Source organism: Bidens hawaiensis, unplaced genomic scaffold (assembly GCF_021521415.1).
Source record: "Bidens hawaiensis isolate Kalapana, Puna unplaced genomic scaffold, B.hawaiensis_p1.1 tig00017353_1, whole genome shotgun sequence".
Taxonomy (NCBI): domain Eukaryota; kingdom Viridiplantae; phylum Streptophyta; class Magnoliopsida; order Asterales; family Asteraceae; genus Bidens; species Bidens hawaiensis.
Window position 1 is genome coordinate 294,323 of NW_027492628.1, and position 17,538 is coordinate 311,860.

The following is a 17,538-nucleotide window of genomic DNA, read 5'->3' on the forward strand; positions in this document are numbered from 1 at the left end:
TAAAAAAACATCGCCTCAAATTAAAGAAAATTTAGCAAAATAAATTAAATGGTACGTAATGGCAGCGGTGGTGGCAGTGGCGATGGCGCCAAGGTGGTGGTCAAGTGGTGTTGGCGGTTGCGATGGCGATGGCTACAGTTATGGTGGCGGTACTGGTGTTGCTAGCGGTTGCGGTGGTCAGGTGGTGGCCATGTGGTGGTGGTGTCGAGAAAACAGGGTAAACGAAGGAAGTGAATTAAAAAATTAGATAGAGATGGGAATGGATAAATGGTTGCAATGCATTTAGAGGGAATTAGATTCCTTACATAATAGGTGATTTAATTCTATTAATCGTCCAAACACTTTCTTTCCATACTCTCACGACGATTTGTTTCATTCCACCTACTATAATTGTATACCAAACACTTCCTAGGTCTTTAGTGTTTGTTTGCGCGATAAAGTTGAAGGACCTACATGTATGTTACTCACAAATAAGGGTTAACCAACAATTCATGGAGATAACAACTACATAAGAGCGTTCACATCTTGTTCTCCATCGACGCACATATAACTTAGCTAAAATCGCTTTTACGCCTAATTGTTTAGATTTAAGAACCACTTAAATCTGAATTATCATATCTATCCCCCACAAATAGATAGTACTCTTTATTTTTCACATTTTTTTATTACTCCTCTTTTTTACACTCACAACCCATCATACAAAATGTAGATAGATGTAGGAATATGGGTTCTAAATGAATGACATTGAGTCCCTACATATATCCATATCTTGAAGAATGAGTTGAACTGTTAAATTTGATTAAAACCTTAGATGTATCCCTATAAAAAAATTCCCTAAATTATATAGGATGGGTTATTACATGGAATGTGATGTGAATGCTCGAATTTATATTACTTTGGGTGGATATTGGTAATGAAGGAATTGAGTTAGGCCATGTATAATGTCGTTAGTTCGAATTCTGAGCCCGCTTGAGATTTTTGTTCCACCGCGTGTTACTTCAGATAGTTCTGCTTTTGTGGCAACACAACGACTATCAAGTGGCAGCTGGTGATATGATTTCTTGAGGGAACACTCAAGCCAAACTCTGAAGCCCGCGTGAGTCCGGTTAAAACAAATAGTTTGGCTAGAGTGGGGCATCAGAACTCTCTAAATTTAGAGAATACGGTAACCTAAATACATAAAGTCACCTTTCTAAAAGAACTATTTACTTTCTCCATTTGCCGGTATTTATTGTAATGTTTACACATATCTCACTTTGTTTAATTTGTCACACATAATTTCTTTTAAGTGTCAACATAAATTCTCAAGGAGAAACAACAAATACTAAATTAAAATTCTTCCTAAAGTTCGTGTATTACTAACACTCCATAATTTATTTACATGAGAAAAAAGCAAATGAATGGAGATGTTGCAATGAGTGGTGATTATAGAAAGAAAGAGTAAAGATGAAGGATGGAAAGACGATCAAAGACAGACAGGCAGTGACAGAATCAAGAAAGTAAATGTATGTAACATTAGAGTTTTAAGAAATTTACAACGATAAGGGTTTCTCAAAACTTATCAAATATATCAATGAAGGTGGAATTCCTTTGTTGTCATATTTGTTGCCTTGTTGGGTCCGTGAATGCTAAGATTGAGGGCCGATTATAGGCTCATATTTTGTTTCCTGTTCATTAAGTTGTAAAAATAACTAGTCTCCATATATACCCACTTTGTCACAAGAATCTTGCGCTTGGGCTAATAAGAGAAACCATGTCGCAATTGTGGACGTAGATCATCTTGACTGAACCATTTTGTATATTTTCTATTTTACTATGTGATATTTGTTTGTGCGTGTGTTGATTATATCCGTTGCTTGCCACTCTGTTTCTAACAATATTAGCTAGGGAATAATAAGAAAACTAGGACTATTTTATTTTTATAAACTAAGGACATTTGTTTATTGTCTAATTAATACATGAATGTCCAAATAAATTGTGTCCTGCACGTGCTAGGTTGGGTATGAAATTATAGGTAAGTCACGTGCCAAAACTCTATACAAATATATAAGCACGGTTGATGAGTGAGTGGTGAAGCACAAAAAGGACTAAATAAATAGCCAGACCCCCCTCTAAAAAATATTTATACTCCTAGTGCTCTCTGCTGTCACACACAATTTTGTTTCTTGAAAGTTTTAACCTTGAAACATATATACCAGCCTGCAGATTCTTATTATTATTATTATTATTATTATTATTATTATTATTATTATCTATCAACTATTTCATTTCCCAAATGGAGAGAGATAGTGAAATGAAGGTATCAAAGTTCAAAAGAATTTGTGTTTTTTGTGGGAGCAGTCAAGGAAAGAAGACTAGTTATCAAGATGCTGCAGTTGAGCTTGGAAATGAATTGGTATATATATATATATATATATATATATATATATATATATTCTTCTTTTTGGGGATTTTAAATACACTTTTTATGGGTTTTTTATAAAAAAAATAATAAAAAGACATTTTTTGTTTTGAATCTTGTTTTATCCTAAATCTTTATTCTTTGTATGTTATATTGGTATTAAGGGTTTGTTTGTTTGTTTGAAATCAGCCATAAAAATGTGATCTTTTTCAAGATTCTTGTTTCTTGATGGGCTTTTGATTCAAACCAACCATAAAAATATGTTCTTTTCAAGATTATTATGTCTGTTTCTTGGTGGGATTTGATTGCTTGATTCAAACCAACCATAAAAATGTATTATTTTTCAAGAAACATTTGCATGTTAATAATAATACACAAAAGCTTCAACATTTGCATGTTAATAATAATATCTGCAGGTTGCAAGAAACATTGATTTGGTATATGGTGGAGGAAGCATTGGATTAATGGGACTGGTGTCACAAGCTGTTCATGAAGGTGGTCGTCATGTTATTGGGTAAGTTTATTATTAGTTTATTACTGACTAAAAATAGTAAAAAGTTTTTTTTTTTTTAATAAAGATTAACAGTGAATGATTAAGGAACAGAATCAGTGTGTTTGTTGTTGGGGTTTTCTTTGATTAAACTAACTTTTTTGTCATGTTATTGTCTCTCTTCTTCTGCAGGGTTATTCCCAAGACACTCATGCCTAGAGAGGTATATATGTCTCAATATTAATCAAAATTCTTCAAACTTTTCATATTTTTATATTACACAATACAGAAAATGTATATAAAGATTATTAGTTTATTACTTGTTTAGTAAAGAAGTTTTCTTGAACCTAATATCTATATCTATATACTAACTACAAGTTTTGCCACTTTTCACTCTTACAGTAAACCTCACATTTTTTAACAAATTTATAATAGTAAAATAATAGTTATCATTATTAAAATTTATGCTTCAAAATTTGTTAATTTAATATTTACTTCCTATGTTTGTTTTACTTAATAGTGTAAAACAGGTTTATTTTCTTGTATACTGATTATTTTTTAAATATTATATTTTCAAGAATTACTTGTGTAGTACACGGGTCATACTAGTTAGTTATATTTAACTATTTAAGTAAAGTAATTAGTTTTTATCAAGAAATCATGGTTTCATATTATTTATATGTTCTTTTGCCTTTTCTGGTGTTATGTTTTCCTGAAACTTGCAGCTTGTACCATTCTTTCTTGGCATTCACTGAATATGCATACACATAGATATACATATATGTATGAGTGTGTGTACTGAAAGCTGTAAAAGATTATTCAAAGAGCTTTATTTTTGTTGGTTTGCAGTTAACTGGTGAAACTGTAGGGGAAGTGAAAGCAGTGGCAGATATGCACCAAAGGAAAGCTGAAATGGCAAAGCATTCTGATGCTTTTATTGCTTTACCAGGTTAATATAAGCCCTGCAACATTTTTAATATTCTTTCACTAAAATCTCATAGACATTTGACCATTAGATCAACATAGGCTCCAGCTGCTTTTATTTATCTTATTCTTTCATTCAAATATATTAATATTAATTAAAGCAAGAATCTTTGTGAAGCTATATAAAGATGATGAAAGTATTGACTTTGACTTTTTGATAAAAAAGTGAAAGTTAATTGTTAGAGTTGATTATCAAGAAAAATGATTCTTGGTCTTGCAAAGAACAAAAGTACAATTATGTATGCAGAAGGTACATGCTTTTGGAAAGAAAAAAAATAAACTTGTTTTCATTAAAAAAAAGTGTGTTTTTTGTAATCATATCAAGAAATTGTACATGATAGTGATTGTCATGGATGAGTAACACTTAGGACATCAGATTCTGTCATAAATATTGATTGTTACCCTGAAATTGACCAAATTTAGCTAAAGTTCACTCCATGAAGACCTCAGATTCTGTACTTGATACAGATTTTATGATATTTATATATATAATTATCAAGATATCAAGATAAAATTTTAGTAAAATAAGTTACAGAGGAATTACATTTTGTAATATGAAATGCAGGTGGATATGGCACTCTTGAGGAGTTGCTTGAGGTGATAACTTGGGCTCAACTCGGTATTCATGATAAGCCGGTACGTTTTATCAATTTTATGAATCCATTTTTTTATATTTCAAAGCCAAAGAGTTTATATAAAAAAAATAAGATCTTGCAGGTTGGTTTGTTGAATGTGGATGGATACTACAACTCGTTACTAACGTTCATCGACAAAGCGGTTGAGGAAGGGTTCATCAGCCCGAGTGCTCGCCACATTATTGTGTTGGCGCCAACGGCTAAGGATTTGGTTAGAAAACTTGAGGTAATATTTAAATTTAGTTTTCAAAATCTTTTGACTTTTGAGGTCAAACATATATGAAAGTCAACTGTTTGACTGATTTGTTTGATTGACCTATATATATATATATATATTTAGGAGTATGTGCCATGCCATGAAAGAGTTGCTTCAAAGTTGAGCTGGGAAATGGAGCAACAGCTTGGGTACACTGAGTGTGATATATCTAGGTGATGAATCCAATCATAACAACAACAACAACATATGGGATGGGTCCTTTTGTTTTCTTGTTCTTTTTGATATATCAAGGGATGATTTGTGGCAGTGGAAGGAAAAAGGTGCTAACTTTGAAAAGGGTTTTGCTTTAACTAGAATCTTGATGTGAAGTGGCTTAGTGTTTTATTTCTTTCTATTTCTTTTTTTGTAAATTATTGAAGAAGAAGAAATGACTTTAAAAAAATATGTGGGAAACTCTTAACTTGTTCTTTCACCTTCAGTTTCTTTTATAGGATAGATTATTATGTGCAACTTCAATTTCTTTGACATCAAGTTTCCATATGGCCATCATCTTTTTGATAAATGTTTATGTGACATGGGATTAGGATGAAGAGAAAAAAACTTAAAATAGACAAAAATACACTGATTAAAGTTCTTTTCATAACCAATATGTTAAGAATAGTGAAATCATATAATATATAGTTGTATATATTGCTTTAAACATGATACACATATAAGTGTTTTATGAAGTTTTTATGGTTCTTAACATATTATTGGGGTTGGTTCCCGTATAAAGTGAATTTCGTCTAAGAAGCGAAGAATTCAGTGAGTAAGCGACAAGTGTGTGCGTGTTTTTATTCTTTTCTTTTTGGCGAGGAGGCTTGTGTTTATGTTTGAATGCAAGTTTTTAGAATGCATAACCGCGCCTTATAAACTAGGATAAATGCAACGTGCGTTTAGCAATCAAAATACCGTTTTAGACATAACCGTATCGACCGTCTAACACACCATGTTTTACACCTCTAAAAAATGTCATTTTAATATGTGTGTATTATACCCATATTAAAGTGAATAATAAAATAATCACTTTCATGGTATTTTCTTTAAAAGATAACGAAATATAGAACACTTGAGTTTAAAAAAGTTGATGAAACTAATATTTAATGAAAAATATCAATACAAAGATGAATCCCCGAATACTCTATGCTTAGACTCACTCGATCAGTAATGTAATTCCTGAGTATTCACAACCTCCGGCCGACCAACTTGACACCTTCTAGTGACTACTATAACTACATAATTAGTTATATATGTTCTCTCTCTCAAACTTACAACATTGTTAGGTGTTAAGGTTGTAGCAAAAGACAAGAACTGATATAACCAATGACATCAAAACCACATTCTTGATTTGACCAAAAGAATTACAATCTCCAATCATATTATGCCCCGTCTTGTCTGTGGAGGGACATGCCCTTTTGGGACACAATCATAATCACTTAGAAATATTAACAATGGTCCTCCCATTTTATTTCAACAATACATTATAAATCAAAGTCAATACCTACAATTTTAGTAACTATAACAACATGATTTTTCATTATTCAGAATATATCAAGGAATGTGACACAAAGTGATCACTTTAGTTGTTAACAAGTCTATTTTGATGTGCAATAAGTAATAATTATGGAAGCATTTCTCTTCCCACTCTTTAATATTCAAATATCCTTCCATATTTCCTTTTCACCTTTTCTTTTTGTTGGGTGTTGTTTTATGCAATCTAACAAAGAAAACAAAAACACTATTATATTATTATTATTATTTTTTGACATCAGAAAAAAAAAGCTAGACACGTACTAGTAAAGTTTTACATAAAACCAAAGTGGTTGGAATTTTATTATCAAGCTGTCTAAAGCTTACAAGTGCACTTTTATTTATAGATTGTTCTAGTAACTAAGGTGCAGTTTGTTTGTTAAGAGTTAAAATGTTTGTAGTTTGCAAACCATATTTGTAGACCTCTGTAGAAGAAGAGGTAGACCAAATGTCCGTGGTCTGTAATAAGAAGGTTTTTTTTTGTTTTATCAACTTCTGCAGACTGTTAAAATAAATTGAAATTTAAACAAAACTAATTTTTTAAACTTAAAAGAGACGATAGGCGGTGGCAGAGAGCAGCAGGGATGAGAGGTAGCAAAGCATAGCACAGTAGTTTTATGCCTCAAGTGTTGAATTTCAATCGGTGGAGTAAGGACTGTGGAAGGGCAAGGGTGGTGGCTAGGGCTTAGAGTTTGTGAAGGAAAAGGATAGTTTATGAGGTAAAAGAGGTTGGGTCAGATATGCACCAAAAAGATATCGCGCTGGTGTTTTTTAATGAAATGTCTGCGAGAAAACAAACACTCTGCTGAAGCTCTTGTATGCGTAGCGCAAACAAAAGAGCTCCCGCAGAGCTTTATTTAGAAAACATACACCACCTAAGGCATTACATTTGATTAAGTAACTAGCCTATAAATGAAACAATGAAGTATTAATTTCAGTCAAAGTAGCCATCAATCTTCATACTCATCGTTATTAATATGATTATTGTTTTTGTTGATTTGTAATGATTATATAACTTTCTATATCTAACAACACATTAGCATATAAATGGTGATTACAAATTACAAGCACCAACCATGGTGCTTTGCCAATTGCCACTAGAAAAAGCCACTTCCAAGGACATTTGTAGGTAGAAGAAAAATATTGGAATGTGAGTTTTTACCAGCAGCCATGTTACAAGTTGAAAAACAAATTATGTACCTGTACTATTGTAGGTCCGGTTCAATATTTGATTGAAAAAATAATTTTGCAAGCTTTATTATTTAGTGTCTGATTACTTGTGTAGGGATCAAATCTGACATCGTGTTCTTTGTTTAACAATTTACATGATGTATGTCTCTTGTTTTAGTTGTGGGATCGGTCGATTGAGAACCGCTATGACAAATTTAAAGAATTTGATGAAGAGTTAGGGGTGCAGAATTGGAACTTGAAGTTTATTCTTTGCATGTTTGGTTCATATAACTTGTTGAAAACTAAATCCAAGTTTCAATAATAACATGTTTATGACTGAGAAATGAATGAACTTGAAACTGGAATGAATTCAATCAAACTTATATATTTTTTATACTATACATCATAGTAAATAAACATAACTAGGTAGGGGTATGCGTGGTGCGGTTCAATGCGGTTTTTGGATAAAACCGAACCGAAAACCAAAACTTCGGTTTTTGGAGTATTTGAAACCGTTCGGTTTCGGTTTTTGCCATTTGATCTTGAAAATTTTAGGTCAAAAGAAAGTTTTCAAAAAATAATTAATTTAGGTATAAAAATTTTTGTTAATTGTAAAATAATAAACTATTAAACATTTTACCAAAAATATTTGAGTTACATGTTTATTAAATTCTTATAAATTACTTAATATAAAATATATAAAAAAAATTGTATTTGGTTCGGTTCGATTTTTTCGGTTTTTATTATATGCAAAACCAAAACCGAACTAACATTTTTACAAAAACATAAAACCAAACCGTTAGTCGTTTCGGTTCGGTTTTTCGATTTGGATTTTTCAGTTTTTTCGGTTCCAGATTGTTTTTTCGGTTTCTTGCACACCCGTAAACATAACACCCAATATATATGTTTATAAAAAAAACTGATTAAAAAAGCCTAGATGAAAGGAGGATTGTTATGCTAAAATAAGTGATTTATTTTATATAGGCAGTTTTTTTAGTTCTTTCAACTATACATTTTTTTTTCTTATACATCAATGTGAAATGAAAACTAATGCATTTATTAAAAGAAACAAACTATGAAAACCTAGATAAAGAGGACATTTGTCATGCTAAAAATAATTATGAAAATGACTTGAAACCAAAAATTTGTTTAAGGCCTCAAAATAGCTTGAGCCACATTGAAAGTGTAAAAATATGTTACATGAATAGGCAAAATTGGCTTTGACAAAAGCTTAATATTATTACAGACCCATGCATGCTTTGAACAATTACCATAATGTAAAGATTTTACAAAAAATAAAACTTGGTAAATATTAAATAAATAACAAACCATGTCCTACATCTCTTTCTCTCCTAGTCAAAATTTGAAGTTGACTTCGATTAGTCAAATCATTGACCAACTTTTCTGGAGGTCAACTTATCTCCAAACAGTGTAATCTTTCAACAATCAATTTGCAGCATAAATACAGAAATCTTCTTCAACACAACTAAATATATGTATAAAAACATTAGTCCACCAATAATTTTTAGTTGAGCCAATAAGTAAATGTTTATAAAACAAATGATTGTTACCTTTAAACTTATTATCTTTTGTGATTATCCCAAACGTCTCAGCGGTTTCACGGATCATGATCCCGCTCACACCCTTAAAGACAACCATTTTGCAATCTACAACTGCAATACATAAACATAACACATCCCAGATTAATGTAACATAAAGAAAAGTAAATGTGTATCCGTAAATAGAGAAAGTACTACGAATTTAACCTAGAATATGTGCACCATGAAGATCTGCACCAAGAATACATTGAAGCATTTGACTTTTCCTGAAAGATTCATCATAATTGCAAAAAGATTCAAACTTTCTTGAAATAAACACTAAATTCTTAATAAAACTGAAAACGGAATTCTTACCCAACGCTTTTTAAAAGTTGGGTCATGTAATCTTTCCACATATCATGCATCGGTTGAAACATTTCAAACCTGTAACAAAACACAAACAAAAATGTTTTTTAAAATTTAAAACAACAAAAAAGAGGGAAAATAATAACCACAATTATGATATTTACTTATGCAGATCTTGAGGCAAATCTAATGATCTGATTTTCTTGTGTTGCTTCATCGACATGTGTTTTTTAGATCTCTTTGAGTGGCTTTGTAAAACTTTTGAAAGTTCCATTTTGTGTTCTTGCACTTTATTATCGAGATTGATCCTATTATCAATTTTCATTTTTCTGGATCCTTGCATGTAATTTTGCTCAATATCGCCATTTTGCAAAAGTTCATGTAACATCTTGTCCATCACATTTACCTGCATATGTTTATAGCATACTGAAATAATCGTTCAACTCAAACAAACTATATATTAAACATGATAAAAGAAAATAAAAGATATAAAACCTCAAGATTTGGCATTGCTAACTTCTCATGGACAGGGTGAGAGAGTGGAAGATATATAGGATGATCTGGTTCTGCGTCTGTATAATTGAATAATAATAATAAATGTATGTTTTATTACAATAGACACATAACATTGTTGTTTGTTTGAAGGAAAGCTAAGCTTGCAAATGAACCAAACGAACACGAAAGGAGCATATTCGTGTTCATTCGTTCAACTTTAGCTGAACAGACGATCAAACACGAACAGTTAAACAAAAGGAGTTTCTTGTTCGTGTTCATTTGTTCAACTTTAACCGTGTTGGAGATATGTTGTCTTCAGCCCAGCCCATAATGGGTTAGCTGAGAATTAGAGAAAAAGGCAGAAACGGGCCTGGCCAGCTCTAATTGCCAAAGCCCAGTTTGTTAGGTTTCTTGTTTAGCAAGATTAGCAAAGGGTTAAACCCTAATTAGCTATCCTATAAATAGATCTCTTGTATCTGTAAATCATTATCACTAAATAATAAACCCTAGTTGCCCCCGTGGACGTAGGTTACACACTGTAACCGAACCACGTAAATCTCTCGTGTTTCTTTGTTCTTTGATTTCTGTTCGTGTGTGTGTGTGCTTCGATACCTAACAACTGGTATCAGAGCCAGGCTCGGATCTTGATCATCGAAGAACACCAACCCAGCGTTAACCCACCCAAAACCGATCGTAGCCAACTGCTAGGGTTTTGCTGGAAGACAACCCAGATCTGTTGCAGTTGACCACAGTCATCCCCTGACCCACCGAGCGCAGCTGCTGTTGCTGATCAGTTTGAGAACCGAACTGTTGCTGTTGTTGGTTCTGTTCTGTCCAGAAAATAGAAGTAATGGTTGTAGACGGGTAGACCAGAATTGTGGTATTTGATGGGCAGAATTTTGGATGGTGGAAGATGCAAATCACGGATTTGCTAGTACAAAAGGATTTGGATTCGGCTCTAGGGACTCCTCCTACACCGATAACACCAGCTTGGACAGCACTTGACAAGAAGGCTATGTCAACAATCCGGCTTACTCTATTTATGAATGTTGCATACAACATCCTAGAACAAACCACATCGCGTGGGATTATGGAAGCGTTGTCAAACATGTACGAGAAGCCATCTGCTGCCAATAAAGTGTTCCTAATACGGGAGTTAGTTAACACGCGCATGAAAGAGGGAAGTTCAGTTACTGCTCATATTAACCTGTTTAATTCTCACTTGTCTCGTTTGTCTTCCGTTAATTTCAAGTTAGATGATGAACTACAAGCGTGCCTACTTTTATCCTCATTACCTGATAGCTGGTCAGGAACAATCACTGCAGTTACCGGGTCAGTTGGATCCGAAGCTCTAAACGAAGAAGTAAGTCGAGATCAGCAAAACCAAGGAAAGACATAGTTTGCTGGAATTGTGAAGAAAACGGGCACTTCAGAAGTCAATGCACCAACCCACCTAAAGAAAAGAATGAGGTGAACGCTACCACATCAGCATCAGATGATTCAGATGATGCGCTTATATGTTGTGTCGAGAATCCTGTTGAAGACTGGATTATGGATTCAGGAGCATCTTTTCATGCTATTTCTAGCACGAAGATGATGAAGAAACTACGAACAGGTAACTTTGGTAAAGTTTGTTTGGCTAATAATCAGTGTCTTGATATAGCAGGAATGGGAGACATAGACAGACTCCATTGGGAACCACTTAGACCTTGAAAGATGTCCGGGTCATTCCAGGTTTAAGGAAGATGTTGAATCCATTGGTAAGCTTGATGATGAGGGATATGATGTCACTTTTGGTAGAGGACAATGGAAAGTAGTGAAAGGCAGTATGGTGATTGCTAGAGGTAAGAAAAAAGGTACTTTATATATGGTTGAAGTACCAGATGAAGGGGTTAATGTAGTGACTAGTGGGCTGAGTCAATCAAAGTTATGGCATCAACGACTCGGTCACATGAGTGAAAAAGGGTTGAAAATGCTTGTCGTCAGGGGAAAGCTTCCAGAGTTGAAGAGGGTCGAGTCTGAGTTTTGTGAACCGTGCGTCTTTGGCAAGAAAAAGAAGGTAACTTTTGCGAAGACAGGTAGAGCACCAAAAGCTCATAAACTAGAGCTAGTTCACTCAGATGTATATGGACCGCCATTGGTCGCTTCAATTGGAGGATCTCGCTACTATGTTACCTTCATCGATGATTCAACACGCAAGGTATGGGTTTACTTTCTTAAACATAAATCTAAAGTTTTTGGTATTTATAAGAAATGGAAATCTGCTGTTGAACTTGAAACCGATTTGAAGGTTAAGTGCTTAAAGTCCGACAACGGAGGAGAATACATCAGCAAAAAATTTATTGATTATTGTGCTGAAAGAGGGATCAAGATGATAAATACAGTTCTAGGAACTCCGCAACAGAATGGGGTTGCAGAGAGGATGAACAGAACATTATGTGAGAGAGCCAGAAGTATGAGATTAATGCAGGGCTCCCAAAGATGTTCTGGGCTGATGCAATTAACACTGCAGATTATCTTATCAACCGTGGGCCCTCAGTACCGTTGGGATTCAAGATTCCTCAAGAAAAGAAGAATGGAAGGGTAAAGCTGTAAAGTATGATCACCTAAGAATTTTCGGGTGCAGTGCTTATGACATTAATCCAGAAGGTGACAAGTTAGATGCTAAAGCGAAGAAGTACACACTCATTGGTTTCGGGTCAGAAAAGATGGGCTATAGGTTTTGGGATTTTGAAAACAGAAAGGTAGTCAGAAGCAAGCACGCCGAATTCAATGAAGCAGAGCTGTACAAAGACAGAAAGTCAGTCAACTCAGAGGTTCAGACCGAAGAGGTTGAGTTCGAAACCACAAGTCAGAGAAAAGAACCAGTTACAGAATCTATAGTAGGTCCTGAAGATGATTCAGATCCCGAGTTTGATAATAATGACGGTGGAGTTGAAGAACCAGTGGGGTCTTCAGATAGTGGGAGTTCAGAGTCTGAAGAAGATCAGCCTCCACAACAGCCACAACAACCTGACAAGTGGGTCAGGAGATCCACCAGAGCTACTAAACCGCCGGACAGGTTCAATCCCGGTCGTACAAGTCCGTCAGTTAATTATCTTCTTTTAACTGATAATGGTGAGCCTGATTACTACTCTGAGGCAATTAAGGTAAAAGAATCGTTCCATTGGGAGCAAGCAATGAAAGAAGAAATGGGTTCTTTAGACAAGAATAAGACTTGGGTTCTTGTCAAGCTTCCGCAAGACAAGAAAGCTCTTCAGAATAAGTGGGTGTACAGGATCAAAGATGAGAACTATGGAGCCAAGAGGTATAAAGCTCGTTTAGTGGTTAAGGGGTTTCAACAGAAAGAGGGGGTCGATTACAGCGAAATCTTCTCTCCAGTTGTGAAGATGACTACTATCAAGGTGGTTCTTGGTATCGTTGTAGCAGAGAACTTACATTTAGAGCAACTAGATGTCAAGACAGCTTTCTTACATGGAGATCTAGATGAAGACATCTACATGAAACAACCAGAGGGTTTTCAAGTAAAAGGTAAAGAAAATTGGGTTTGTAAACTAAAGAAGAGCTTGTATGGTCTGAAACAAGCACCGAGACAGTGGTACTTGAAGTTTGATGACTTCGTGGAGAGAATAGGTTTCAAGAGTTGTGAAACTGACCACTGTTTCTATCTAAAGAATTTCAAAAATTCCTACATCATTCTACTTCTGTATGTAGATGATATGCTGATAACAGGGTCTGACATGAATGAGATTAGTAAGTTGAAGAAACAAATGTCTAAAGAATTCGAGATGAAGGATTTAGGTGCAGCCAAGCAGATACTCGGGATGAGTATTACCCGAAACAGAAAAGTTGGTTCACTAACACTATCTCAGGATAAGTACACAAGGAAAGTGTTAGAGAAATTCAAGATGAATGATGAGAAGACTAAGACTAGAAATACTCCATTAGGAAGTCACTTGAAGCTTACCAAACAACAATCACCAAAGTCTGAAGAAGAAAAATCAGAGATGGCTAAGGTTCCTTATGCATCAGCGGTTGGGAGTCTCATGTATGCTATGGTGTGCACTCAACCAAATATAGCTCATGTTGTTGGGGTAGTCAGTCGATTTATGTCAAATCCTGGTAAAGAACATTGGGAAGCTATCAAGTGGATACTCAGATACTTGAAGGGTACTCAAAAGATGGGGTTAAGTTTTAAGGGTAAAGATACTATGCTCAGAGGTTATACTGATGCAGATTTGGGAGGTTGCAGAGAGACATACAAAAGCACTACATGTTATGTTTTTACAGTGGGAGGCACAGCAGTGAGCTGGACTTCAAGACTTCAGAAAAGTGTGGCTCTATCAACAACAGAGGCCGAGTATATAGTTGTTGCAGAAGCGAGCAAAGAACTAGTTTGGTTGAAGACTTTTCTCGAAGAATTAGTAAAACATCAGTGTGACAACGAGAGTGCAGTGAAGCTTGCTAAGAATCCTGTCTATCATAGCAAGACGAAGCACATTGGGAGAAAGTATCACTTTGTGAGGGAATTGATTAGAGATGGAACAATCAGTTTGAAGAATATCCCAGGTGCTAAAAATCCAGCAGATATGTTAACCAAGTCTGTGGTGCTGGATAAGTTGAAGCTATAGCTTCAGCTGGTCTCCGGGAATAGTTGAGGAGAATGGGGTAACTAGGGAAAATTGAAGAGTAAAGGGGATTCTTCATTTTACAGAAGTACGGAAGAGATGGTGCAGTTCGAGGTCCGAAGACACCAAGTAGGAGATTGTTGGAGATATGTTGTCTTCAGCCCAGCCCATAATGGGTTAGCTGAGAATTAGAGAAAAAGGCAAAACGGGCCTGGCCAGCTCTAATTGCCAAAGCCCAGTTTGTTAGGTTTCTTGTTTAGCAAGATTAGCAAAGGGTTAAACCCTAATTAGCTATCCTACAAATAGATCTCTTGTATCTATAAATCATTATCACTAAATAATAAACCCTAGTTTCCCCCGTGGACGTAGGTTACACACTGTAACCGAACCACGTAAATCTCTCGTGTTTATTTGTTCTTTGATTTCTGTTCGTGTGTGTGTGCTTCGATACCTAACAAACCGAACAAACAATGGAACACGAACAGTTAAACGAAAGGAGTTTCTTTTCATGTTCATTCGTTCAACTTTAACCGAACAAACACACAAACAATTAAACTAAAGGAGTTTCATGTTCGTGTTTGTTCGTTAAGAAAACGAGTGTGTTCATGTTCGTTCGTTAATGGAATAAACGAACTGTTCATGAACAAACATAACTTAACATAGATGAATGAACATCATTATGTTAAGCCTAAAAAAGTTTATAAAATTAGACTAAACCGTAACTGGTGATATTTTAATTGCACAAAACTATAAAAATTGTAAGATTGGAACGGGCCTATAAATATGAATCAATATGTAAACAAGCATTAATGAACAAACATAAGCAAACGAGCATCCATGAACATAAACGAACAAACGATACATGTGTTCATGTTCGTCCGTTTAACTAAATGAACCAAAAGATTTGTTCATGTTCGTTTGTTTATTATATAACGAACATAAACGAACTTCCCGCGAAATGGTTCACAAACGGTTTACTGAACGTTAGGTTCATTCACATGTCTAAAAGCAATAAACAACGTACATACCTCGTGCAGCAGTTTGCCCCGTGAAAGAGTATTTGCCTACAAATACCAAAAACACCATCATTTACAAAACGTTCGATTAACACGATCATCGTCATTATTCAACCATATAATCATTAATGTACATCATATAGCCAAAGGTAAAGCTTAAAATACGAATAAACCCAAAACAGGTATAAAACAATGTAAATAAACAAGGGTTAGCTCAAAACACATTTCTTAGATGGAGTACTTGCAAAATCTTCAGCTCGGTTTTTTTCAAGAAACCTTTTATTATTTTTGTTCTTCTGTTGTAGCTTAAGCTCGTGAGCTTCTCGCCATGCAATCGCCTCAAACGCAAGATTAGTTGTCATTGCAGCATATGAATATATTTAGTATATCTACATACAACAACACTACATGATCAAATCATATTGTTCCAACAATAACTTAATTCATATAACATCAAGAGGGTTGCTTGGATATTCGATAAAGATAATGTATTTGCAGTGAATACAATTGAATTTTAACAGTAACTATGTACAAACTCTGTTAGCAAAAACCCTAAACAAGATTATTAAAAGTTTAACTGAAGAACCGAAATATGAAGGAATTGCAAAGAATTACAACGCAAGAAGTAGGATTTGGTGGATTACCTTCAGAAAGCTTCGACTTTGATTGCAATCTACGTATGTATGTTTTTTTTTTTTTTTGTGATTGAGAATTTTGCCCTAGTTCCTGTAAATTAGGGTTTTAGGTCATTTGAGTTATTAATTTGGCTTAATCGATTTGGGTTTTCAATTTTGCTTTCAAATTATTAACTTTAAGTCATTTATTTTGATATTTAATGTAGTAAACATTTATTTACCAATAATTGTTTTCGCCTAAATTTAAGACTGAGAATCGGGTCAGAACCGGACCGACCCATTTGACACTCAAATGGGTACACACAAGAACCGAGAGCGGACCGAGATAGTGTGGGTCGGTGAGTTTGAAATTGGTTACAGATAGGGATGAGCAGAAAACCAAACTGAAACTGACTAACCGAAAAACAGAATTGAAGCGTTAACCAAAGGTTGATTTTTTGGTTTTTTGAAAAACCGATTTTCAGTTTCGGTTAGGTTATCCATTTTGAAAAAACCGAATAAAACCGAACCGATTATGTCTTATCTTTATTCTACGGACTCAAATCCATCAGTTCGTCACTTTACATTCTTTGTTAAGGTAATCGGTTTATACCTTTTCTCTATTCTAATCTTTGCTATTTAAAAATTTATTCATGGATAATAATGACTAAAGACTTGTTATTCTATATTAGTTGGAACGCGAATAATTATTGTAGTTCATTATTTTATTTCGAATTTTTTTGAATGTACACGCAATTAACCGAAATTAAATCGAAAATAATCGAGTAACCGAAAACCGATCGGTTAGGAAACTAAAATAATCGACTGCTTCGGTTTTGGTTTTGGTTTAGGTTTCACTCAATAACCTAACCGAGCCAAACCGTGCTCACCCCTAGTTATAGATATATTTGTTGAAAACAGATTAAATGTTGAACCGAAGCGAGTTAAAACCGGTTTCAAAACTAAATTGGATTGTTATCTTTATAAATCGGTTAATCTAAACCGGATTGGACTGGTCATGTTAACTTTTTTTGACTCGAAACAAATTAATTTAACCCAAAAACCGATTTTGTGCGCCTCTGTCCCTATTTAAAGTGGGCCTTTGTCTCGGGCTTGCTTTATTGTTACTTCACTTGGCAAGTTAGTGGTGCATACAGAAACCGGTTAACCGGTTACTAACCGGTCCAATCCTAACCGGTTACTAACCGATCCTAACCATCGGTTAGTGACCGGTTTGTATTATTGATTTCAAAACCGGTTAAAAACTGGTTAACCGAACCGGTTAACCGGTTTTTTAAGTATTATTTTATTAAATTCCGGTTTTTTCGGGTTATAACCGGTCCGGTCTAACAGGTCAAAACCGTTTCTCTAACCGGTTACTACCCTACCCGAAAAACCGGTCTAACTGGTTATTT

At 34.5% G+C, this 17,538-nt stretch overlaps 2 protein-coding genes across 2 annotated transcripts; one reads left to right on the plus strand and one right to left on the minus strand.

Moving 5' to 3' along the window:
• The first annotated feature begins 1,939 nt into the window (after window positions 1–1,939).
• On the plus strand, window positions 1,940–5,270 carry LOC143553695 (cytokinin riboside 5'-monophosphate phosphoribohydrolase LOG3-like). Its single transcript, XM_077043630.1, has 7 exons — window positions 1,940–2,395; window positions 2,818–2,915; window positions 3,084–3,114; window positions 3,741–3,840; window positions 4,441–4,511; window positions 4,593–4,736; window positions 4,851–5,270. The coding sequence occupies exons 1-7, from the start codon at window positions 2,276–2,278 to the stop codon at window positions 4,941–4,943; spliced, it is 657 nt and encodes a 218-aa protein (XP_076899745.1). The 5' UTR covers window positions 1,940–2,275; the 3' UTR covers window positions 4,944–5,270.
• Window positions 5,271–8,762: 3,492 nt separating this feature from the next.
• LOC143553696 (ribonuclease MRP protein subunit POP4-like) lies at window positions 8,763–15,997 on the minus strand. Its single transcript, XM_077043632.1, has 8 exons — window positions 15,733–15,997; window positions 15,522–15,557; window positions 9,866–9,942; window positions 9,535–9,776; window positions 9,380–9,448; window positions 9,233–9,291; window positions 9,038–9,139; window positions 8,763–8,952 (listed from the first exon to the last, which is right to left on the minus strand). The coding sequence occupies exons 1-8, from the start codon at window positions 15,869–15,871 to the stop codon at window positions 8,906–8,908; spliced, it is 771 nt and encodes a 256-aa protein (XP_076899747.1). The 5' UTR covers window positions 15,872–15,997; the 3' UTR covers window positions 8,763–8,905.
• Window positions 15,998–17,538: the final 1,541 nt, after the last annotated feature.

What these genes read in the sequence shown, in the direction of transcription:
- LOC143553696 (XM_077043632.1), bottom strand. Translation starts at nt 15,871, where the DNA reads ATGACAACTAATCTTGCGTTTGAGGCGATTGCATGGCGAGAAGCTCAC. An exon ending in GGGGCAAACTGCTGCACGAG is followed by an intron (nt 9,943 to 15,521) that starts GTATGTACGTTG and finishes TCAATTATACAG; the next exon opens with ACGCAGAACCAGATCATCCT. An exon ending in TTGCCTCAAGATCTGCATAA is followed by an intron (nt 9,449 to 9,534) that starts GTAAATATCATA and finishes GTTTTGTTACAG; the next exon opens with GTTTGAAATGTTTCAACCGA.
- LOC143553695 (XM_077043630.1), top strand. Translation starts at nt 2,276, where the DNA reads ATGGAGAGAGATAGTGAAATGAAGGTATCAAAGTTCAAAAGAATTTGT. An exon ending in TTGAGCTTGGAAATGAATTG is followed by an intron (nt 2,396 to 2,817) that starts GTATATATATAT and finishes TAATATCTGCAG; the next exon opens with GTTGCAAGAAACATTGATTT. An exon ending in TGCTTTTATTGCTTTACCAG is followed by an intron (nt 3,841 to 4,440) that starts GTTAATATAAGC and finishes TATGAAATGCAG; the next exon opens with GTGGATATGGCACTCTTGAG.